Source organism: Neurospora tetrasperma (genome assembly GCF_000213175.1).
Source record: "Neurospora tetrasperma FGSC 2508 unplaced genomic scaffold NEUTE1scaffold_3, whole genome shotgun sequence".
NCBI classification, from domain to species: domain Eukaryota; kingdom Fungi; phylum Ascomycota; class Sordariomycetes; order Sordariales; family Sordariaceae; genus Neurospora; species Neurospora tetrasperma.
The window spans coordinates 4,390,291-4,413,480 of record NW_009799101.1 but is presented as its reverse complement, the minus strand read 5'-3'; the positions used below and the strand labels follow the sequence as shown (position 1 = coordinate 4,413,480).

The 23,190-nt window shown below is 52.0% G+C and overlaps 8 protein-coding genes across 8 annotated transcripts; 7 read left to right on the top strand and 1 right to left on the bottom strand.

Moving 5' to 3' along the window:
- Positions 1-1,085: 1,085 nt before the first annotated feature.
- Positions 1,086-2,728, top strand: NEUTE1DRAFT_130054 (uncharacterized protein; the record flags this gene model as incomplete). Its single annotated transcript, XM_009853095.1, has 5 exons — positions 1,086-2,181; positions 2,236-2,290; positions 2,407-2,506; positions 2,582-2,616; positions 2,672-2,728. 5 exons carry the CDS (start codon positions 1,139-1,141, stop codon positions 2,726-2,728), a joined length of 1,290 nt encoding a protein of 429 aa, XP_009851397.1.
- Positions 2,729-2,874: 146 nt separating this feature from the next.
- On the bottom strand, positions 2,875-4,944 carry NEUTE1DRAFT_64117 (cystathionine beta-synthase; the record flags this gene model as incomplete). The annotated part of the gene is made up of 2 exons (XM_009853094.1): positions 2,875-4,413; positions 4,471-4,944. 2 exons carry the CDS (start codon positions 4,737-4,739, stop codon positions 3,096-3,098), a joined length of 1,587 nt encoding a protein of 528 aa, XP_009851396.1.
- Positions 4,945-9,489: 4,545 nt separating this feature from the next.
- Positions 9,490-9,933, top strand: NEUTE1DRAFT_138080 (uncharacterized protein; the record flags this gene model as incomplete). Its single annotated transcript, XM_009853093.1, has 1 exon — positions 9,490-9,933. The coding sequence occupies one exon, from the start codon at positions 9,490-9,492 to the stop codon at positions 9,931-9,933; it is 444 nt and encodes a 147-aa protein (XP_009851395.1).
- Positions 9,934-12,034: 2,101 nt separating this feature from the next.
- NEUTE1DRAFT_101212 (uncharacterized protein) lies at positions 12,035-13,090 on the top strand (the record flags this gene model as incomplete). Its single annotated transcript, XM_009853092.1, has 1 exon — positions 12,035-13,090. One exon carries the CDS (start codon positions 12,035-12,037, stop codon positions 13,088-13,090), a length of 1,056 nt encoding a protein of 351 aa, XP_009851394.1.
- A 1,062-nt stretch (positions 13,091-14,152) lies between these two features.
- Positions 14,153-14,695, top strand: NEUTE1DRAFT_41491 (uncharacterized protein; the record flags this gene model as incomplete). The annotated part of the gene is made up of 1 exon (XM_009851958.1): positions 14,153-14,695. One exon carries the CDS (start codon positions 14,153-14,155, stop codon positions 14,693-14,695), a length of 543 nt encoding a protein of 180 aa, XP_009850260.1.
- An 825-nt stretch (positions 14,696-15,520) lies between these two features.
- NEUTE1DRAFT_41032 (uncharacterized protein) lies at positions 15,521-17,178 on the top strand (the record flags this gene model as incomplete). The annotated part of the gene is made up of 3 exons (XM_009851923.1): positions 15,521-15,925; positions 16,720-16,804; positions 16,973-17,178. 3 exons carry the CDS (start codon positions 15,521-15,523, stop codon positions 17,176-17,178), a joined length of 696 nt encoding a protein of 231 aa, XP_009850225.1.
- Positions 17,179-18,215: 1,037 nt separating this feature from the next.
- NEUTE1DRAFT_41330 (uncharacterized protein) lies at positions 18,216-20,465 on the top strand (the record flags this gene model as incomplete). The annotated part of the gene is made up of 6 exons (XM_009851949.1): positions 18,216-18,372; positions 18,404-18,446; positions 18,506-18,610; positions 18,665-18,719; positions 19,489-20,255; positions 20,363-20,465. 6 exons carry the CDS (start codon positions 18,216-18,218, stop codon positions 20,463-20,465), a joined length of 1,230 nt encoding a protein of 409 aa, XP_009850251.1.
- A 928-nt stretch (positions 20,466-21,393) lies between these two features.
- Positions 21,394-22,125, top strand: NEUTE1DRAFT_101209 (uncharacterized protein; the record flags this gene model as incomplete). The annotated part of the gene is made up of 1 exon (XM_009853091.1): positions 21,394-22,125. The coding sequence occupies one exon, from the start codon at positions 21,394-21,396 to the stop codon at positions 22,123-22,125; it is 732 nt and encodes a 243-aa protein (XP_009851393.1).
- Between the last annotated feature and the right edge of the window lie 1,065 nt (positions 22,126-23,190).

Below are 23,190 nucleotides of genomic sequence, written 5' to 3'. Positions count from 1 at the left end.
GAGTCGGCGTGGAGGGGGAGACCACCACCGGGGCGCAGCAACTGGAGACGAGGAGCAACGAGTCGCGACAAGGAAAAAAGACGGAAATAAAATATTTTGAAGCTCGCAGTAAGTCTAGGGACAAGGCCGCAAGTCGAAATACACATTAACAAAGATCAACAAGAAAGAGACCGTCGGCGATGGATGGGAATGGCTGATGATTCCGCCGTGTCCGAGTCGCCAACTTGGAAAGTGAATCGAAGACGGGAACTTTGGTGTTGGACTTTGACTTGGTTGGGGCTTCCATGGAGTTTGAACTGATGTTGGACTGTCGTCAATACCCGTTGCCTGTTAGTGTCAACATCCGGTATCGCCGTGTCTGTGGTGGCTGGTTGATGTCTCCGTTAACATGCAGCTTCGGTTGTGTGCTGCAAGGGTCTTCCTCCGGGGGATTGAACTGCCCGAGGTGCCGTGGCGGAGAAACACCAGTTCAGGGTCCAGGGACGTCTCGGGTTTAAAAGCCCTTGGCTGTCTGTCTCACACTGCCACGGACCAGAGATGTCGATAAACACCTTGAAATATGTAATAGACTAGCTAGGTAGAAAGGGGTTCATGATTACATCTTCGCTTCTTTCCAAGTATGTTCTCCGATTCTTCTCTTCGGCGAGCGGGCGTTGCGTGTTCGGTGACAGCTGTGCCCTGTGGTCGGGGTGCACGGACACTGCCACGCCCACTGTGCTGATTCGTCCCCAGCCAACCCTGAGCCCGGGCCCCCACCGCAAACGGGCCACAGAGCCGCGCGGTGTCTCTGTGACAGTGACAGGTCCAGCTCCGGGCCCCGCTCTTTGGTGGAGCACCAGGACCCCAATCTTCTGTGGAGAACTTGTCTGCCGGGAACTTGGTCGTTTATCTCGAATGACGATGGTGTCATTTTCGGCACCAGAACACCCCGAGTCGAGACCTCTTGGCCCCCCCCCTGCAACGCGCATCTCAACAACCGACGACGCGTCTCAACAAACCGAAAAAAAAAGGGGCATGTCACTATAACATCTATGAATCTCCTCGTTACATTCCAACCAAAGACAAACAGACAAGAAGCAAGTGATCGATCGAAACCCCCGCGCAACGTGTCCGAAGTAGCGCAAGCTCTACCGCAACCATGGACACAACAATAGAAACCATCACCGCAACCGTCGCGGCAGCATCCAGCACGCCCTCCGCCTCTGCGCCCATCAAAGAGCTCCTCAAAGACCTCCTCATCGCCTCCCTCCAACCCAACAAGACCGTCATCATCACCGGTCTCCTCATCGTCTTGCTCTTCCCCATCTTCCTCCACCAAGTCCTCCACGGCAACGAATCCGGCTCTTCCTCCTCCAAGACCTCCTCCCTCCCCTCGATCCTACTCGCTGGTCCTTCCGGCGCCGGCAAGACCGCCCTCCTGACCTTATTCGAGAAGCGCGCCGGCCGCTCCACCTCTACCTCAACGAACGAAAAGACCGAGCCCGCGAAGACACACACCTCCCAAACCCCCGTCTCCATCAAACTCAACGCCGCCGCCTCTTTTTCTCCCTCCCCCTCCTCTTCCTCTCCCTCACCCGATGAGAAAAAGAAGAAAGACTTCCTCCTAATCGACACCCCAGGCCACCCCAAACTCCGCTCCACCGCGCTCTCCCACCTCCTCCCTCTGGACCCCAAAACCGGCCGTCCCTTGCCCCCCTCCAAATCCCAACCCATCAAAGGCGTCATCTTCCTCCTCGACGCATCCACCCTCTCCCCTTCCTCACCGGACAGCTCCCTTTCGCAAGCCGCCACCTACCTGTACGACCTTCTCTTATCTCTCCAACACCGCTACAGCCGCTACACCAAGGGAAGCAAGCACCCGCCTTCGATTCCGGTGCTCATCGCTGCGAATAAACTCGATTTGTTCACGGCGTTGCCTGCGACTTTGGTGAAAAAGGAGTTGGAAGCGGAGCTGGGGCGGATTAGAGTCAGTAGGAGTAAGGGATTGTTGGATTCGGGAGTCAAGGAGGAGGATGATTTGATGGGAAATAGCAAAGAGGAAGGGGATGATTGGTTGGGGGAGTATGGGAGTGAGAGGTTTGAGTTTCGGCAGATGGTGGAGTTTGATATTGAGGTGGAGGTGATGGGGGGGAGTGTACTGGGGGGAGAAGAGGAGGGGCCGGGGTGTGAGGGGTGGTGGAGGTGGGTTGTTGAGAGGGTCTAAGTTAATGATCCATGTGATGGATAGGTAGCTAGCTATGGTGAGGATGGACGGAGAAAAGGGTATATGTGGATGGGTAATGGATGGGTAGTTAGTAGGGTGGTGTATGATAGGATATGGTACCTACGGTGGGACGGAAAGGGGTCATGAATTATGCATACGAAGATATGTAGAAAACTAACTAATCGATATCACTTGACTTGAAGCCGTCATTGAGCGCTGCTGATCACGGCAGCAAGTTGAAAAGGATAAGAGATTTGCAGCAGAAAGCCCCCGGTGGACGAACAAGTGCGAGGGATCGTAAAGGTCTGTGAAGAAGAAATATGTGGATATAGACATGGTAGGTACAGTAAATGCGAAAAAGATATTACAGTACTTTAGGAATTAGGATACGAAAAAATGATCAGCCACCTCATGTATGTCGGGTTTGTAGGCCTAGTCTACGATAACGCACTACACCGCCGCTAAAAGGCTCAACTCAGGAAGACCATCGCAAGCAGAGACATGAAGCACCAGGTCGAAAATTAGGGATACGGTACAGATGAACAGTAAAAATAAATCGTCCCATTCGCACGGGTTGAACCCTTTTCTACGCCGGACCAAATGCTACCCAGAAAGATCTACGCGAAAGCAAATGTATGTACTAGTACGCCCAAGGCTCCCAGAGTAAGTCCCCCATTACTATTAGCAAACGACGAAAACAAAAAAGAAAAGCAAAAAAAAAAGAAAGAGCCGCCCATAGATGTTGAGTCTAGGTATCATATCCCGTCAAAGAAAAAGATCCCCGTTTAATCCATCCCACGCTCACGGAGGCAGGTTTAGGTGTTGTCGTTGGTATGGATATCCTCCACTCTATACTCCCAGTCATCCATCAAACGCATTTGAAAAATGGTTTTTACAGCGACTGCTGATGAAGCATGTAGGTCAACAGGTCGACCTTGGTGACCACAGCCACAGGCTTGGACCCATTGTCCGTCTTCTCCGTGACAATCGCAGCAGAGTTCCACTCAAGGAACTTGCTGAGAGCAGCGAGAGGAGTGTCCATGGTGATATCCACAAACTTGCGCTGCTTGTCCTTGAGGTCGTTGTCGAACTTGCGGGGATCCGTGACAACCTCATCGAGGCGGCTGAAGTCGAACATGACCTTCGCAACGGGGGTGGCGGGGGTGGCGCGGCCGCGCTGGATGAAGCTGAGAATGTTTCCGAGGGTGACGAGACCGACCAGCTTGCCGCCAGTGGGGGCGAGGACGGGGAGCTGATCGAAGCCCTTGTCGCGCATCGTCTCGATGGCCTCGGAGCAGGGCGAGTCGGCGAGGACCGAGGTGACGGGCTTGAGGCGGAGGGCGCGAACCGTGGCGCCGGCATAGCCATCATCGGTCTTCTTCTGCTCTGTCTCTTGCTGCTTCTTGACAGTCGCGGTACCCTTGGCATCGTTGGCCGTCTTGATTTCGTCGTCGGTGACGAGGAGGCCGTTGGCGGCGAGCCAGTCGTCATCGGCGAACTTGGAGAGGTAGGAGCGAATGCTGTCGGGGAGAACAACGACAACGACGTCGTCCTTGCCGAGGTTGTAGTCCTTGACGGCGCGGATCATGGCGGCCATGGCGCTGCCGGAAGAACCACCAACCAGGAGACCCTCCTCGGCGATAAGGCGGCGAGCGAGGTGGAAGGATTCGCGGTCCTCGGTCTTGTACCATTTGTCGACAAACTCGCGGTCGAGGACGTCAGGGATGAAATCGTAGCCGATACCCTCAACCTTGTAGGGAGCGGTGGCGTTGGGGTCGTTCAGGCTCTCGGGTTGAGCGAGGATGGAGCCGACAGGATCGGCAGCAATGACCTTGATGTCCTTGTTGTGCTTGCGGAGGCCGCGAGCGATACCAGTGATGGTACCGCCAGTGCCGGCACCAGCAACAACGGCCGTGACCTTGCCGTTAGTCTGCTTCCAGATCTCCTCGGCGGTACCGAACTCGTGGGCGAGCGGGTTGTTGGGGTTGGTGTACTGGTCGAGAATGTGCGAGTTGGGGATCTCCTTGAGGAGACGGCGGGCGACACCGATGTGGGATTCGGGACTGTCCCAAGCGGCCTGCGTAGGAGTACGGATGATGGTGGCACCGAGGGCGCGGAGGACGGAAACCTTCTCGGCCGACATCTTCTCGGGGAGGGTAATGATGGTTTTGTAGCCCTTGATGGCGCCAACAAGAGCAAGACCAATACCACTGTTGGAAGCTTGTTAGCTCGAGTCGCAAACGAACAAAAAAGACACAAAAACGTACGTGTTACCACTGGTGGGCTCGATGAGAGTGTCGCCAGGCTTGATACGGCCTTCCTTCTCGGCCTCCTCGATCATGCGAAGGGCGATTCTGTCCTTGACACTGCCGCCGGCGTTGAAGAGCTCGACCTTGCCGTAGACCTGGCACTCGATACCGAGTGACTGAGGGATCCTGTTGAGGCGGACGAGGGGGGTGTTGCCGATCAACTCGGTGGCCGACATGGTAAGGCCGGGGTTGCGCTCAACGGGGCCGTTGGTAGTATCGCCAGACATGTTTGCGATTGATTTTGATTTTTGGACTAACGAACGGTAGGGGATAAAGGGTAGAAGGAAGTCGGGACGGTTTGTTGTCGAGGGAGAGCAGGGAAATTTCTGTCTTTTTATCGTACGAGGATTATTGTGGGGGCTTTGTCCTCGTTTGGTTGTAGGCTTCAGTTCCGTTGGATGGACACCCACTCGCTCGACCAGGACAACGACGAGAAACGCGCGGGGTTGGTTTGGGCAGGGAGGATCAGGAAAGAATTTCACGAAATAGAGGAGTTGGCGATCAACAGGAAATGGTGATACAATCTAGGTCTACATATTTATCTTGCTCTCTATCGTGATCAACAGCGACCTGTTGGTAGCAGGTATATCGACAGGGCAGAAACCGCGATCACGGGGAGGTGATAATGCAGGGAGGGGTTGTGTACTAGGAAATCAGGAACGGCATGTGTAAGAAAGCGGTCCAGTTCTCAGGTGACGGCGTGACGGAATTGGTGAATCAACTTTCGCCATTTCACCGTTGTGTCACTTAGTTATGTGTCCCCCTCCCAAACTCCCACCGCTTGGCTCACCTGGCTCATGATGATGCCCAAAACCGATGATATGCGCCCACCTTCCCTTTCCCTCGGGCTTCGAGTGGTCCCTTCTCGGCTTCCAAAGATCCACAGAAAGTTTCTAACGCCAAGCGCTAATTGCTGGCGGGGATTGAAAAGCACGGGCCAGTTGTGCTCTTTTGCTTGCACGTGCTTGGACACGTCGTTTGAACGGTTCGGTGATGTTTTCACAAAGACAGGGATGGGCAGTCCGCTAACGGCCCTCGTGATGGAGACATGACATTAGCTCAACAGTGGAATCCGGGGCAAAGTTGAGCATCAAGTTGTCTTGTTTAGGTTGGTTTGTTGTCTTCGCTGAGGCCCTGATCGGCTGGCTGCACATCTGGGTCGTGCAGAGGATTTTAGAGGTTTGGTTACAATACAAATGGATAACCTCTTCTTTTACCAAAGCCGCCTTCCCTTTTTCGTCGATATACGGGCCTCTTTTTACCTCTGCACGCGCATTCGCCAAGACACAATGTACCTTCTTCTCCACCAGGTCCACCTCTAAGCCAAGCGCCAATAAAAATTCAAGGTTCGTCTACACGCCGTCCCTTATTAACGGTTTTTTGGCGAAATCGACAATGGTCCTCAGACTACTCTTGTAGAGCTCGTGCAGAATACCTCGTGCAGACACCTCGTGTAGACGACGATACTTTCTCTTCGCCCTACCCAGAACTCTACACCTCTTAAGTACCCAAAACCCTCTGCACGCCCCGAGAGTGCAGCCAGCCGATCAGGGCCTGAGTGAGTATCAGTTGCTGTGCTTTTCAGGAAGGAAGATGGTATCGATGATCTTTTCTAACGGTAGCGGCCAAGGCCCGTTGACATTTGGAGGAAAGCAATGATGATTGTCCATCTTAGGAGACCTTCGCAATGAGGTGCTTTGCATTCAGGAGAAAGATCAATCAATAAAGTCGGTGCAAAGCAAACTGCAATAACGATCTCAAAATCGAATCTCCAACACTGCCAAAATGTCCAACGGTACGGCAGGCGTCATTGAAGCAGTAGCCAGACACAGAGACACTCAGACCACACGGACAGACCGTCAGCCGTCAGCAGCTGCACAAAATTTCCCGGAATTTGCACTCGTGCACAGACCATCCAAACCCTCTATTTAACAGCAGCTCCCCTCCCCCAATTCTTCCTCCTCTTCTTTTCTCTTTTTTTTTTCTTCATACTTACCTTGACTGACTACGCGGAGATCAAGAAAACCGCGTAGTACGGTGGTGAGCCTGCATTGCACATCGTGGTGCTCGCCGCCGTGAATTGCCCTTCGGGGCCGTTCTGGTCGTAATTTTTGATGTCAAGCCAATTATGCAATTCATTGCAAACCAATTTTCTTTTTCAATGTGTGCTCGGCCTGCTTGGTCGTGCCATAGGGAAGAAGATGATGGTGATCCTTTTGTGATGCTGAGTGCGTGCGACCGGCGCTTATGATGCACCGTGCCCTTGTTGTCCCGTGCATTTGTCAAAGCTGCCGATACTGGCGATGGAATCAATTCACTTGAATCTGCCCGACGCTAACGAATAGGCTTTTGTTAGCTGGGCTTTGGGCATGTCAGCCGAGCGCTTTGTTGTGTTTTTGAGTTGCAGTGGTTCGTTGGTTCATAGGCTGGCTGGGCGCCAAATCGGACAGGTTCTAGCGCTTGCTTAGCGGTCTTGGTGGTGGTTTGTTAGCGAATCGCGGGGGAAAGAAGACGGCAAGTGCATTTTTGAAGGTGTTGTTTGTGCAAATGCATCCTGGTTCTGGCCAAGTTGACCGGCGACGCGATGTGAAAAGGGTGTCTCGCCTGTTTGGCGCTAAGTGTTGCGAACTTGAGAGACGAGGGTGTGCCTGGCTGGGGGTGATGTTATGCTTCCCGCTCTGGAGTTTTCAGTGTTTGGAGTGGCTCGCCGGTCTGAAGATACGCTAATGGAAGAGAAGAAAATTGCCGCTGGTGTTTAGTAAGGTATCTACTGGAGATGGAGGGTGTTGCTCATGAAATCAAGTAAAAGTAGCGCATTTGTAAGGAAGAAGGGCTTGGGAAAGATTATCGTAGATACATACAGCAAGGATCAGATAGAAAAGATGCTTGTATAGGACCTAAGCATGGAGCTATACTCGGGAGCCATTCTGACTATCTGATGACAATATCGACACTCATATTGTCCATCTCGTTCCCTGTGTAACCTCTCTAGGTTGTTGTGCTTTTCCAACTTCGTCCACGATAGAGTACCCCTGTCCGTCATTATCATGGCATTCCCAAGGGAGAGAACTCATCATTATTATAAGACACAAAACCTGTGCTTCGGTCTGCGACATACAGTTACAGAGCGCAATATCTACTTTAGGTTCTCCGTTGACTGGTGTTCCGGACACACCCAGCCCAGAAAGAACCTAGAGGAACTCGGGTACCTGCGAGACGAGTTGCTAATGTGTAGTGTTCCGCAACCCTTGCTACCTTATTGAGCTAGAATACCTGAAGAATAACCGCGGTGTCGTTGGACGACTCGGGCAGTTTAGGTGAGCAGGAAGCCTTGACAAAGAAGTCTTGTTTGTAGATGTCCTACGTCGAGCCATCAACTAGCGCATAACCTCGAGGTACTCGACACTCCGTTGAGTATCCTCAAACTGGACGTCGTATCGATGTGGGAGCAGAGCAGTGGCTCAAAAAGGACAGAACGCGAAAGGCGATTGCCTACCGTATCCTCCTAGGATTGAAACTGAAAGGCGCAACTTGCTCTCTCTTCATCAGTCGCACTCGACTTCTCGTAATAGTGTCCGTTTGAAGGCCACGAGGATACCAAGACCACAAGGTACGATGGGTGCAACATGTCATGCCATTTGATCGGCTCGTACCTGAACTCAAAATGCAAAATCGTTAGCTGCTTTTCTTCGGTCTGCGATCTTCCTTACCGTGCTCTTTGAGCGCATGTCATCGTGTCACGCAGCTCAAGTACACCATCGTGAGGACCTCGCTCGGACGTGGTGTCAAGAGATGGGGACATAGGTATGCTACCTAAAAATGGCTATCCATTCTCATCCCAACAGGGCGTTATTCGCTTTGCTCATCGGCGGTCGATGCGACTACGTCCCGAAAGCGAGAATGACACAAAATGCAAAGTGGAAACCTCCTTCCAGGTGGGATCGCTGCTGGGTGGCGGCAAGCTTTCAGGTACTAGTACACAGTAGTTGGGACAATTGCCCGCTGAGCAACGGTAGAGGTTCTGTGTTGTGAGCTGCATGAGTGCATGTCGGGAAGGGACGATGGGCCCCTCGCAGTCTTATCCACAGGACGGCAGCCCGGGTCAATCCCATTGTCGGGCGCAACTACCTTGTGGTTGCCCGAAAACGATTGAAACTGCTCGCGCCTGCTTTGCTTCCCGTACAATAACGAGAGCGTGTCGGCGACGACGACGACGACGACGACGACCATACGCAAAGAGTCGCCTTGTAGTACTTATGATGTCTTCCCGCATCCAAAATCTCATTGCGCCCTGTTCGACGGCCTACCTCGACACCCGATACGTTTTTCCGTCTACGAACATTTCCAAAATGCAAAAATCTGGGTCCTCATCAATCGCTCGACAACATGGATCAAGCAAGTCCAGAGATGAACTTCCCTGGAAGCCTCCTTTTGCTTCAAGCGGCACGACTACAGTCCCGACGGCGAACCGACGGCGCGGACCAAAAGGACTGATGGAGCCCGTCATTTCCACGCTTACGCCGTATTCTACAGAACACGGAAGTACGAACCCCGGTTGAGGGTTTGGGAGAATGACGCGGGCAAACCATCCAGAGCCCGACAGCAGATGTTCTTGGTTGGATCGTGTGGATTCCCACGGCCTCGAACTAAGCAGCGAACAGCGGGATGGAGAGCGGTCGAGTGAGCCACAACAACCTTTACCAAGGGTAATTTGTCAATTCGCTTGTTGGTCATGGCTATGGAAGAACAGAAGGGGGACAGACGGTGAGTGGTAAGGCCAAGGGGTCATCAAATTCAACCACAGACACGATTGGCAATCGATCATGGAAGTATAACTAGTCGGGTTTTGAGGAATTGAAAGCGACATCTCAACTGTCTCACTCATCCCTCGGTCGTCTCTCTGTCAGTCTCGCTCCAAACCGGTACAAAATCGACCACCAATATCGCAACGCAGCCCCGAATCAAACATCACGGACTATGCCAGATCCACGCCGTCCAGATCGTACCAATAATGCCCGAGTCTTCACGGCAGCCGACCTTTTCCAGCAGATCGCTCGGTCGGAGGCTCAGAGACGCCAGGCAGACAGCAATCAAGAAGTGGCGCCGCCCTACACCTTTCGCCCTACTGCTGGAGAAGCTACGATTGGCTTTAACTGCGATACCTTGGCGGAACCCCCCAGTTACTCGCATTGCATGTCAACAAGCCGTATCCATACTGACCAGGAACTGAGGAGTGAAGAGGCAGTAGGTGATTACCGCGCTAGATCTAACGAGCTTGCAGCTCCAGCAGCGCGTTCGGTCCCTACTGAAAGTGCCAGTGCCACGACAGAGGCACAAGGACAAGCTCGCTCATCCGGCATACCTCCCCCTCCATACGCGGCCCCGGCCACAGATACTCGGGCTAGTAGGACGGCCACCTAAGCTGAAGAAACGAGTAGAAGTGCTTATCCGCGAGAGGGACCAAACAGGTGGTACATGGGCAGACATTGAAGTCGTGTTAGTCAAGAGAAGATTGACGTGGAGGGGACTTGGAATTAGGAGCTTTAGAACGTGGCACAAATGGCAAGGATCGTTGTTGGTTCATACGTTTCCCTCCTACTAATTCTGTGATTCTGTCAAATTACTTCTCACTGCAGTTGCTGAACGCATGCCCATCCACTCATTCAGCCACTGGATCGTGAAGAGCCCCCCATCACCAACACTCAGAAACTCATCGAAACGAACTGACGAAACATCACACGGTCCTTGACCTCATACCTAACTCTCCGTTGACATCCTCAGGAGGCAGATTGACGACCATGGAACTTGCTGGGGACGCTACGCTTGCATGGTTGCCGGGAGAAAAATTGCTATGTTTGAAAGCTCTGGTTCGCACACTGGTACAAAAGCAGCTCGGCGCTTTCTTCGGCCAGAACGAGCTACCAAGACCGGCACAGTCATTACAAGAGTAAGAACCTACCTATTGATTCAGGCAGTTGGGGAGACGTAGCTAAAATGTTTATCACTACTCTTTGTGACTCCTTCATCACGTCTTGGGTTCTTTATATTCGTCTATCGAGTCTACCACGGGCAGTACATAACACAAATTACCTACTCGACTCATGCTACGCAGGGTTAAACTCCCCGTCAACAATTCCTTATGTAGAGCACCTAAAAGTTCAAGCCCTATCCCCTTCCATCTCGGCCACCGAGAGCTAGGAAGTGAAGCGCATTATTATCGAGGATGCAAGTGTCCCCCGCGCCCGCCATCGCATGGAGTGTCCAGTAGCGGGTGCACCGCTCGCGCTTGGAAGGCAGGGACGCGCACCAGCTAGTGATTAGCGGTACTTGTAGAGTTGGGTTGATCCATCTGCCCCTCGTCTCGGTGTTGATAAGCACCCAAAGCTGAGTGCTCAGTTCATCGACGAATGCGTCGGAAGTGCCGGTCGTCGTGCCATCCGTTGTGTCGGTCATGATGCTTTCGTTTGTCGTCTTTCTTTGTCATAATCGCGATGGTGACTGGAGAGTGGAGAAGGAAGGACGACTTCGCCAGCACATGATACTTGGAGAAGGAATGAAAGGCACAGCAGAGGGGCACTACCCAAGACAGTCTGTGGAAGCACTATCGCGTCACAGGAAGGGAGGACTCAGCTTCGTCCCATCAGCCCTCGTCCACCCGCTTCCCAAATTTTCTTAGCATTCAAGTCAAGCCAGTACAAACGGAAATACCATCCAACTAGGTGTCTGTGTTGACAGCGTGCCATACGTTTGCCATACCCAGAGCACAGGCATGCCGCGGTATCTTGTTAGGCTGGCTGGTTTGAAGCCAGTCTGCCCTGAGTATAGTGTCGTGGGTAGCGACGTCTGCGTCTGCCGGTTGGAATACTAACTCGAATGGAGCTGTATTTCTTTCATCCAGAATCCCTCCCTCTGAGTACTTTGGGAAACGCCAGTCTTGCTCAGGGGGGGAGCGTTTGCTATTATTGAATGAACTGTTTGCGGCATCGATGACTGTAACAGACTCAGAGCCGCAATGGCGACATGGAGGGACATGGAGTGGCTGGACGTCATGGAAGGTGAAGGGGCCTAAGATGAGATGAAGGAAAACACTCCTGACTGCAGTAAGAAAACAATAGCAGACCAAACCGCTGTAAATCACACAATGTTGTTTGCGTTATGCTTCACTGGGAGCTTGACGGCTTGAGGAGAATTATGACCTGTCCACACTGTTGCGTGACTTCAGACGAGAAGGTTTCGTTGATATGGCTGCAGCTGGCAGTCTTTCATCTGTTCCTCTCCTTCTGACAAGGCCGTCTGAATAAGATATCAGTGAAGTCCAAAACCCATTCACCTGAGAGTAGGAACTTGTCGCGGTGGGTCACCCTTGGTGTATTTATACCCCTCCTCTTTGATCAAACTCTTTCTCTTTCTCCTTCCACCACTCAACTCAGGAAGATCAACCAAAAGCAGATTCAAAATTCGACAAGATCTTCACACACGCTTCACCCCACTTCTATATACCCCTTGCAACAACAACGTCACCATGGGACTGCCTCTCTACCGTTCCCCCTCAAGCGAGGCCCTTCGCCGTCAGGCCGCCAACCAAGCGGCAAACCAACAACAGCAACCTGACCCGCGCCGCGCAAGGTCCGGCGCCCCTCCCCCTCCTCTCCGTCGCGAAGATGCCCAGCGGCTCTTCTCCCAAACCCCTTCTGAGGCAGCAACTGGTACCCAAGAGCGGCCTATCGACCTGACCCGCCGCTCCCTCGAAGTCGAGGCTCCACGTCGCCCTGTTCTCCCTCCCCGCTTTGCAGCTCCCATCCCGTCAACGGAAGACGAAGAGAGTGCCGCGGCGGCAAGTGCCGTTTTGTCCAGGTACAGCCGGACAAGCTTCAACTCAAGCGAGTTGGCTACCCCTGCCGAAGAGGAAGAACTTCGTCTCCCGGACTACGGCACTCCGGATATGGATTGGTCGACTCCCGAGATTGAGGCGGCTAGCACTCCTCCCCGCCCGGAAGCCCAGGCTTCAAGTGCCGTTTTGTCCAGGTACAGCCGGACAAGCTTCAACTCAAGCGAGTTGGCTACCCCTGCCGAAGAGGAAGAACTTCGTCTCCCGGACTACGGCACTCCGGATATGGATTGGTCGACTCCCGAGATTGAGGCGGCTAGCACCCCTCCCCGCCCGGAAGCCCAGGCCTCCGCACCTGCCGCTCCCCAGCAGCCGCAGCAGCGTCAGCAACAACAAGTGGCAGGCCCATCTCAAGCCGCTGCAACGCAGGAACAGCAGCGCCAGGCAAGCGGCGGCGGTCGTGGCGGCTTCGTTCAGGTCGTCGTGAGCCAGGACTCAGGCCTGGCGCAAGTCCAAGTTCAGGGTAGCGGAGAAGGTCAAACCATCCCTCCTTCCCTCCGCCTTCCTCCCCTTCCTCGGCCGTCGGACGCGACGATTCGAGGTGCTCGACGGCAGAGACTGGGGCAGTCGGGTACGGCGACCCAAAATACAAGCAGCACAGCCAGTCAACGCAGCAGAAGCGGTGGAAGCGGTGGAAGCCGCTCAGCTGATCAGTCGTCTCGGATGCGGAGCGATAGATCTGGGTATTAGGTGGAGGATGAGGGCTCGACTAGAAGGAGGCTGGCCAGGGGTGGTGGGAAGAAAAGGGTCTGCTCTTGATGCAACTCCGGTTTGTGGTCGGCACTTTTTCTTTTGGTGTCATCTTCGAACAAGTCTTCGGTATCGAGGTCGCAGGCATTCAGACCAGCAAGTGGTGGACAAATGGATGCGGTGGCACATTTGATGGAGAAGCATGGTTCGGTAGCAGACAAGGGTCATAGAAACAATTCTGACTTTCCGATCGGCTGGTTTGGGAAGTTCAGAGGAGTCAGGCGTTGATAATTCGTCATGGAAGAGGACAGATATTCCCAGGGGCATATTAATACCAGTTTTACCAATGCAAGAACAAAGAGCGCTTGTTGAAAATGAATGACGCATGTGACATTCCAGTCGTGGCCAGCCTCAATGCAAATATCTGCACTAACACATTTGACATGTGTCACTTCCAGGCCGTGGACAATTATCCCTCTTCGCGTCAATCACATCAACCTGATTTTCTCATTACATTTTGCATGCTCGCATTTGCCTCGATGAATTTGAACTTGTCGAGACACCATGCAAAGTTCCATCCTTCTTGATTCTAAAATTCTCATGTGGTCTCTTCTTGCATGGGGAAGGAAGTACTGAACTGGACCCAGATCAGGTACAGGCATGCACAAATGATGTGACCCTAGAACCGACATAATCGCCGTCGGAGGAAAGGCTACCATCTTTCACAGGAGATGTATTTATACCGGCCCTGGGCCCAGGAACTCCTTTTCTTCTTTGCTCTCTTCTTCCCTTCAACCAGCGCGCCAATCAAGCACTTCTCCCCCACCAATGCTCTCCTTTATCTCCTTCAGTCGGAGGACTTCCGATCTCCGATCCTTCCACTCAACCACAACTCTTGTTTTAGCTGTGCTAGAGCTGCTACCAGTTATACTTCCCGGCCTTGCCCGAATCCCTCCCTGTCCATACAGCTGCTCCTCATCCACAACTGATATGGGCCTTCCGCTTTACCGAAGCCTGTCTCAACGCCAGCAAAAGTTGGACCGCATGCCACTCGATCCCAAAATGATGACAGAAACGACAACTATCCGGATTATTACCCCGGATGAGTTGATGTCCATTCCACTTGATGTTCAAGGCTCGCTTATCTCAAGGGATACCTCCCCCGCATCAGAACCTACGAGCCCGCGGCAGACTTCACCCCACATAACCCGGCAGAGAAGTGGCACCGGATCTCAAGCTCCATCTCCTCCAGATTTTGCTCGCCGTCTTTCCAACTTGAATCAAAGCATCAACGCTCTGCAGCGGGAACTCAGACGAGGAGGAAGGCCACGGCGGGCGGCACTTAGAGGCCCTGTTTTCTCCGAGCGTACTCCTGCTGTCGATATTCAGGAAAGAGGAACCCAGTTGCCAGATCCAATTCTGTTTACATCCACTACTCTAGGCGTCTCCGTTGATGAGGATTGCACTACCAGAATAGGGGTACCTGCACCTACAGCGGGAGAGACCTGGATGTATAGACTCTATGATCGGCCGGGGTGTTGCGACTGTCCTGGATGTCGGCATGTATGGGGTAATGAGGAGGGAGCTGACCGTTGGCTTAGGTGAAGGAGGTTTTGGGATGCGTATGGGGAAGGACACGCAGTGAGTGCCTCTGGTGTCATACCTCCAAGTAAGTTGGCCATGGAACTAAGAGATAATTTGCGTGGACAGCTAACTACCTTATACGCGTCTTTTAGTTCCGTGTGCAACAGGGATTTGAGATTGTTTCCATGCTTTGGAGGAAGAAGAGGATACCTAGTCGTAGACTAGAGGGACATGATAGGACCAGCAAAACGCTCAACTGCTCCGCGAGGCCAAGCTTGGCAACACGATCTATGGCAGGTCTGGAAGAGGTGATATATTTGTAAGTTAGTTCCATTGGAGTCTTATCGTACCCTCCCAATGAATACAATACTCCAACCGCTTATTTCTCGTTACAAGCATTCACGGGGGATTCCCCCCCTGCCTTGCTTCATCGTTTGAGCCTCATCGCCAGTGATACGCTGGTACTGCCCTGATACCTCACCACTACAGCCACCATCCTCAGTCCCCTGCCCTCACATTGCTGAACAGTGAACAGCAAGGTAGAACTTGTCATCCTTGAAGTTGACAGTGCACGAACATTGTAGTCATTCAACCCGGACCTTGAGTGAAAGCCCGTGCTGTTCGCTGTTCAAGTGTTCACTGTTCAGGGACAGATCTAGCGACCGTGAAAAACTGGAAGCGAACGTCGAAATCTTTTGAGAGATTTAGAGTCGTCGACAACATGGAAGTCGTCCCAATCAATTCCTTGCTACTGTCTTGCACAAGCAACGCGCATTCTTGCACCAACACCCAGGCCTATCTACCACATAACATCACATCATCACAGCACCTCAACTCAACAGCAAAATGCCTTCCGAAGGACGCAGCAATACCAGGCTTCCGCAGTCCAACGCCAGCTACTATCCAATCTTTGAAAGCGTAATTCCACTAGGTGTTCACATGGCGATACGAACCCAGTGGTATCGCCAAATGGCTCGCCGTATTCGAGCCCGTCGAGTCCTCGGCATCAATCCACGTACCGACTTCCTGACTGTCGAAGAGGAAACAGTCGAACCTCTTCCGCTATACACCAAGGTGCCATCAGCCGGCGAGATCACGGTCGAGATCTCGACTTTGGAGAAGCTGCCAGACTACCATGATGCTGTGCCTACGGATGATGTGGTTGCGGGGAGGAAAAGAAAGCGTAGGACGAGGTTTGATGGTCGTTGCAGATGGTCGGCGAAGAGAAGGCGGACTGAAATTGTGGAGGAGGTACGTTGCAAGGCTTAACCCCCCCGACTACCTACTTGATATCATATTATCGCTCTAGGACGTCGAGATTGGTCATCTTGATACTTACCTACTTCTACCTTTTTTTTTTCCAGCGCCCCGTCTCCGACCTTCCTTTGATTGGATTGCTAGCGAGGCTCGTCCTGGACGACCCTTCTGATTAGAAGCCATGTTACCCGACGCCACAGAGTACTTTAGAGGTAAGTAGGGTAATTCCGAGTCCAAATCTAGCAGGATGCCTTCTTGTTGGTGAATCAGCCGCTGACCAAACATAGAAGGGACAATGAGCAACAATCTATCACGGTTGTGCGGTGTCACGAGTGTGAAGGGGACATGTCTACCTCTATTAGATCCTGTTTGAGTTATGGAAATAGATTATCGACGTCACTGGAGGAGTCAAACGACACAATTCCTGTGGGCTTTAACTCATCAAGCTAGACACTCTCAATCAGCATGTCATGTCGTTGTCATTCCAATTTTCGAGTGTAAATACTGTCACAACAGTGAATGGGGTGACTGTTCAGCTGCACATTTCGTCCAGTCTTCAAAGTGGCAACCTACCTAAAAAGTGAAAAGATCTGACACCTTGACTCTTTGCAAATGTCCATAAAAATCTCGGCCCCTCAGGACCGACAACGCTTTTCCTTCTTCAGATATAATAACCTCTACCACTGCACCTAGGTACACTTGCGCACCCGACATCTTGAAGAGATCACATTTCTTTACCAACAAGTACAGTCTTGTATTAAAGCAACGATGTCTAGAGGTACCGAAAGAACGAACGCTCGTCGCTCCAGACAAGCCACCAACAACCCACCTCCCTCGCTTCGCCGACAAGACGCGGTTACCCACGAGACGATCGTCGACCAACACGGACAGGTCGTCGACTTCGGCATCTACACCGACCAAGTAAACGACATTCTCAGAAGTCTGTTTGGTAGTCCGGTCCAACGTCCTCGTCGCGGTACGTTTAATATCGCCCTCGATTGCTCAAAGGCTGTAGTATACTGATTTTTTTTTCTTTACTAGTTCCTTCCAGCAGGTCCAATCTCCCCCATCCTACGAGGCCGCATCGGCGTAGAAATCCCGAGGAAGTGGATATACCGCCTCTTTATACCAAGCTTCCTGGTGCCGGGGAGACGACTGTCGATATCTCGCCGTCGGAGCAGGAGGAGATGCTTCCTGAGTACTCTGAGGCGGGGAGGGGGGAAGATGAAGGCAAATCAGAAGGATGAGAGAAGGGCTCTGGCTGGAGGTATGTCTACCAACCACTCTTATCTAGATCCGTTCCTACCTTACCTACCTAGACATTCCAACGTCGAACACATACTGACTGTTGCAGAGAATCCGAAGTCTGAAGCTAAAAAAGATTTCTCGAGGTAGAAGGACAAGGGCCTGGCCTCAGAGACGACTAAGAGATCATGATTTTACATCATCTGATTGTGACCAGAACAATGTCAACGCCGCTATCAGTCGAGGGTTTAGGCCCGGTTTCGCGACTGACTCATTCTTCGAGACTGTACAAACCGCCCAGACTGCCTGGGACAGTCTGGTCTTCTACGATGCAGACGACACCATCGGTTCACCGGGTGGCCACAGGTATCCTTGCATCACGGAGACACGCGGAGGCCGACGCTACGCATTTATGTTTACAATTATTACCGGCTATTGAGCCCTTTTAGGCACCGAGACGTGGCTTCAAGAAGTCGTTAGTTATTATGTTTAAAACGGTTGTTATAAACCTACCTGTTTTTGGACGAATGGAAGATTACCTGGGACCCATCACCCAAACCACATCTGCGCATGTCCCCCACCACGAGACACTCGATTATATCTTTTCACCAACGCCTACTGTCTGCTTCGAAAATGGTAAAGTCCAAGGAAAACTTTCCTGAGAATCTCGACTAAGAGGTATTTTGCCGGTAACATAGCTTGGTACCCGTATCGACGGCTCGCTCCTCGATCAAGGTTTTTAGTATGGAGCCGTTGCTATAGAAACTATAACCTCAAAACCCCTGGCGACGTTGGACTTTGAAAAGACTGCTATAAATGCCAATAGTAAGGCTGTTCAGTGGTTTTCTCAGTGTTCAAACCTGGCGAACGAGGAAAATGGAGTAGAGCCTTGAACACCAAGAACGTCTATAAAACCGTCGACACGATGGAACCAACTGCGATCTTCTCTTTCCTCACAACAACTACGCGCACACCTGCACACCTCAGACTCATCACCAAAACGCACCTAACCAGCCTGGCCGAATACAAACCCACCAAGATGCCTTTCACACGCACATCTGCACGCCGCTCTCGCCCTAGGGCCAACAACCAGACTCCCACTTTGCGCCGCGAAAACGCCGAAGTGATTTACGAGAATGTCGACGACGTCGACCTGTTTGGGGGGGTCGATATCGACCAAATCCTGGATTTCTTGAGTCAAGAAGACACCAACCATTCAGCCAGAAGTGCCGCCAACCGCGCCCCTCAAGTCGCTCCTGCCTCTCACCTTGTAAACGGGCGGCGCATTGAACCGGAGCCGCAACTCCCTGCGTACACTCGGAATCCCAGCTCAAACGAGATGACTGTGTATTCCACATTTGCGGAGAGGCTTCCAAGTTACGAGGAGGCAAAGAAGGAGAAAGAAAAGGAAGATGAAAAGACTGGAGAAGGTATGTCGCGAGCGACTCCTGCGGTTGTCATGTCAAACTCGTACTAAATTATGTCCAGTTCCTCCCCGCTCTCAGTAGGAAAATCTGAGCAGACCACCGATGCATCAATTTTGGTATGTACCTTCCTCGTCCAGACTTCTGACAGTCGCTGACTTCATTCAACAGTAATACTCTACAGAAGTTTACAGGTCGAGATTGGGAAGGAACGGCATGCACAAATATGCTCAGGCGCAAAAACAGGGTGAAAGAATTAAAGCATGGAGTTGAGGCGGCATGAAGTACTAGAGATATCGGGGGATTCATCTTCAAGTATTCAATTTGGAATCAAGCTACCTGTTCGAGTATCATTCATGAAATACCCTTTGCTACATTGTTCCAGTCTTCACAATTACACAATCCATCCGCTGAACTTCTTCTCGTAGTCTCCAGATGGGAGGCCGTTTCTTCTTCCACTGTCCACATTCACCTCCTTGTAAATTACTGTAACTACCACCAACTTCGCAGTTCGCTTCACTGCTCAATTTCGTCATGTTCATTACTTCTACCGCCCATGTATGGACTATCGGCCGGCAAGTATCACTTGTTGCCCAGGAAACCATACAAACCAGTGAATGGCACGGCTGTTCGGTCTAGCTCTTGAGATGACAACTGTTCAATATCCACACCTTGAGATCAGGACTGTTCAGCGTCCAAACCTTCAAATCTGGCGACATTGGAAAAGAACCAAAAGTCGTCGATCCATCTCTCATGTCCATATCTCTCCATCTGCTGGCATCTTAGCACCATCTTTCGCCTCCACCCTACATCGCAAAACAACCGACATACCTGAACTCTTCTCTTGTCTGCCACTATCAAAGTCACACAATACCTCTACCAAAACAGCAAACAACAAACACTGTCATCATAATCGAAAGCGCAAAAATGTCGTCCCAATCAAACATTCCCCGCGACACCCAGCTACGCAACACCCACCCTCCCAGCCTCCAACAACCAGCCGCGACAGCCAGTTCCCCCACACTCCTCGAAGAAATCGCCGCCGAAGTCGAAGCAGCCAGGTGGGCGGCACTCCCTATCCAATATCTTGCGGTATTCGACCCAAACGACCCAGAGGGCGACCGGGCTCGCGAGCTGGATTTCTACAATGCGCTCGCCGGCGCCGACGATGCTTTGTTTGAGTCGATCTACCATCACGTTACGGATCAGATTTTGAGGAACCGCGCCTCCTTCCAGTATTACCGCGATAACGCGCCGCCGCCGTACACGACTCATCCGACAAAGGGCGAGATCACTGTCGAGATGTCTCCGGAGGTGGTTCTGCCGGCGTACCTCCCTCCTTACACCCCGTTTGGGCAAGGTCAGAACTGGGAGGGCGAGGACGCAGAAAAAGAAGAGGAGGAAGGTGTGGTGGTGGAGGACGTCGGGGAGAAAAGTGGAAGCGTCGTCCATGAAATGGCCGCTACGAATCCGGAACTAACGATCCCCTTCCTATGCGGTCGACGTATTCCACTCCGTACTGTCGAAGAATACTGGCCGGTAGTTCTTGTCCTCGTTCTCAGCCCTTACATTTATCCTCAAGATCCTCTCTTGTTCGCCGGCTTCGTGTTATTTACCCGCCTGGTGGGCTTCCTCTTCGAAAAGGCCAGGGGCAAGTAAAGGTACCTCTATATATCGAAAGCATTTCGTCGCAGTGTTAGTAATGGAACTCATGCTAACAATTCTCTTGATAATCAGGTCTCGGATAATTAGGTCTCGAAAGCGAAGTCAAGGAGTATGACTTGATGCAAGCGGGCTTTGACCACGACCATTGTAAGTACAACTTGCTCTTCATTGTCTCTTGTGTGTTCACAGCTGCTAACTAGAAGCATACCTAGGTAACTCTACCAAACCGAATAGCTGCCGAAGAGAGAGATCCATACGTCTACTTTGCGCTATTCCGAACGTAGCGCTTTACAGAAAACAGTTTAAAGGAAGGGTGAACTCGATTATACCTCTATGCACCAAAAGGGGGCCGAACATTCGAACATTGAACGATTTGTACATGTATCAAAGCGTTGGCTGCTGGGGTGAACCCTCTGTTTCTCTTATGATGTCTTTATGTTGGGGAACGAATATGGCATGAAGCACGAGCTACATGTACAACTATCACCATGAACAAATCTACCTCCACTCCCATTGCGTGTTCAGGAAGTCTATTTTGCCTATTATTGTTCAAATTACGCCACCATTCAAGGAAATTGGTGGTGGCGAAGCATGAGCTCTCCGGAGCACAAGGGGTAATATAGAGGTACATGCCTATCATGTCTCTGGGCTTGAATGAGAAGAGTTTGTCACGTCTTGAGGGCGAAATGGACCTATCTTCTCCTTCGTTTCGGTGTACCAATATGACTGGACTTCACACATTGTCCAACTGACTGCGTCTATTAGCATTCAACCTCCGCTGCCCTCGATAGCACCAGCTCGTGGCCCAGACTTACAGGGTTTTTGACTGGGTTGCCTGGGAAAATACATGTACCTGTAGGGACTTTGGGATCAAGGGTCATGTGCAAACCTTGGACCTTGTAAAAGAACCTGAAGTCTACGGCCTGGCCGCTCTATCCGCCTGGCACCTCCATTCACCGATCCATCCAGAACTATAACATAATCCCTCCCATCCACTGAGAAGCGCAACAAACTTGAACCGGTTTTATACCAACAACCTATCGTCCCCCACGATCAAAGTCACAACCGACCACAACACAACACCGACTTTCAACATCACTTTTTCTCACGCAAAGAAAATTACCAACAATGTCGTCCCCTTCTAACAACTCCCGTCGCTCTCAAATGCCCAGCAACCAACCTCCCCGCCCCCAGCGACAAGGCGCGACAGTTAGAGCCTCCGAAACACCCCAAGCCCTCAATGAGGAAGCAGCCAGGGTAAGGGCCATCACCGACCGAGTCCTCGCAAACTTTCGCAACGAAGCAGCCAGAATCCCCGCAGTCAGGAACCAGGCGACGGCGACCTCTCCAGACAACTTGATCGAGACCATGAACGCCTCCTTGGACGCCATCAGAGTTGCCGCCGGTAACGAGGCTCCTCCCAGGCCTATGAGAACCGCCCGTCAGGCTGCCATCGAAAATCGTCTAGGTCGCCTGGATGAATTGATCAGGTCTCTCCGGAGCCGCCTCCCGCCCAACCCCGATTCCGCACCTCCGTACACGGAGCTACCATCCGAGGGTGAAGTGACGATGGCGATGTCGGTGCCTGAGCCGGAGTATACCCCGCCTTACACTCCATTCGGGCAGGGTCAGAAGAGGAAGCGGGAGGGGGAAATCCATTATAAGGAGGAGGAGGACACCGGCGATGTCGAGGAGGGAGATCGCGGCTTCGGAAGATCATGCGCACCATCCCCTGAGTCGACGATTCCCCAACGAGATACCAGCTGTCCTGGCTTTGCTGAGGAAGACGACGGTGATATCAGCGACGAGGAGAAAAACCATTCGGAGGGGAACGATCAGGACGAGAACGACCACGACTAGAGGTCTGAGGAGGCATGGAAGATCAGTCATGACCAAGGGGCACCACAACATAGATGGCTGTAAGTATGAGCCAATATTCCTGGAAGTTGAGAGCTGCTAACTGACAGCATGGTTCCAAATAAAACAGGCAAGGAATCCGATTGTCGAGGCAAGAAAAAACCACTATGTTGCCAACGATTTCCATTATGCCAACCCGACCGCCGTCATTTCTCGAATGGTCACGGACAGACCAATCCATGAAGGACATGGGTCGAACGGAGGAGCAGAGGAGTTTTTCGAGGGTTGGGATCGTTGTTGAACAAGCTGTTTGATGTCTTGCTAGGAGCTATTCTCAGCGTGTCACTTCCACCTTCTTGTTCTTATAGCCACATCGTATTTCGGGAAGGGAGATGATCGCAAAACACAAGGTACTCCTGAACTACCTGGACACTCTGTGATTTATGTATCAAAGCTCTCTCGACGGTTGGAGGAAATACGCACTTTGGGTTGGGAAGCGAATTCTTCACCTACTCCCTGTACCGCCGCTGTAGGGTTCTGTTCCGAATCCATTCCTCCTGAGAAGAACAGCCTAGGTAGTTGTATCCTACCGAAGTGACATTCCAACCGAAGCTAGTCGCAAACGACCGTCACGCTTCCCAGAAAACTGTGCTCATAAATGCGTATACAGAACCTCCTCCTTCCTCGACAGCATCAGGTCGTATCCCGACATCACAGGATCTCCGTTCCCAGGACCGTCCACCAGAATGGCCTGCTTTATATAGGTATAGAGGTTACATGTACTGTCATAGTCGCCACCGCCCGCCATCCTCCTTCTTCAACCCAGACGACGGACAAGGCCATGGTTCAGGCAGTGTTAATACTTGTGGGATGAGACCGGATTTGTTCGCGAAAGATGGGTAATTTCAAGCGCTGTACGCAAATCGTACAAAACAAACAAACAGGGCGTAAACTTGGATCCATTACCTTCACTCAACTTCCAGGCGGCCGCGGAAGGGACGCAGGCACAATCTGGCCCACTCAAACTTTCACTCCAGTCTCTCATTTTCCCTTATATTGCAAACCGAA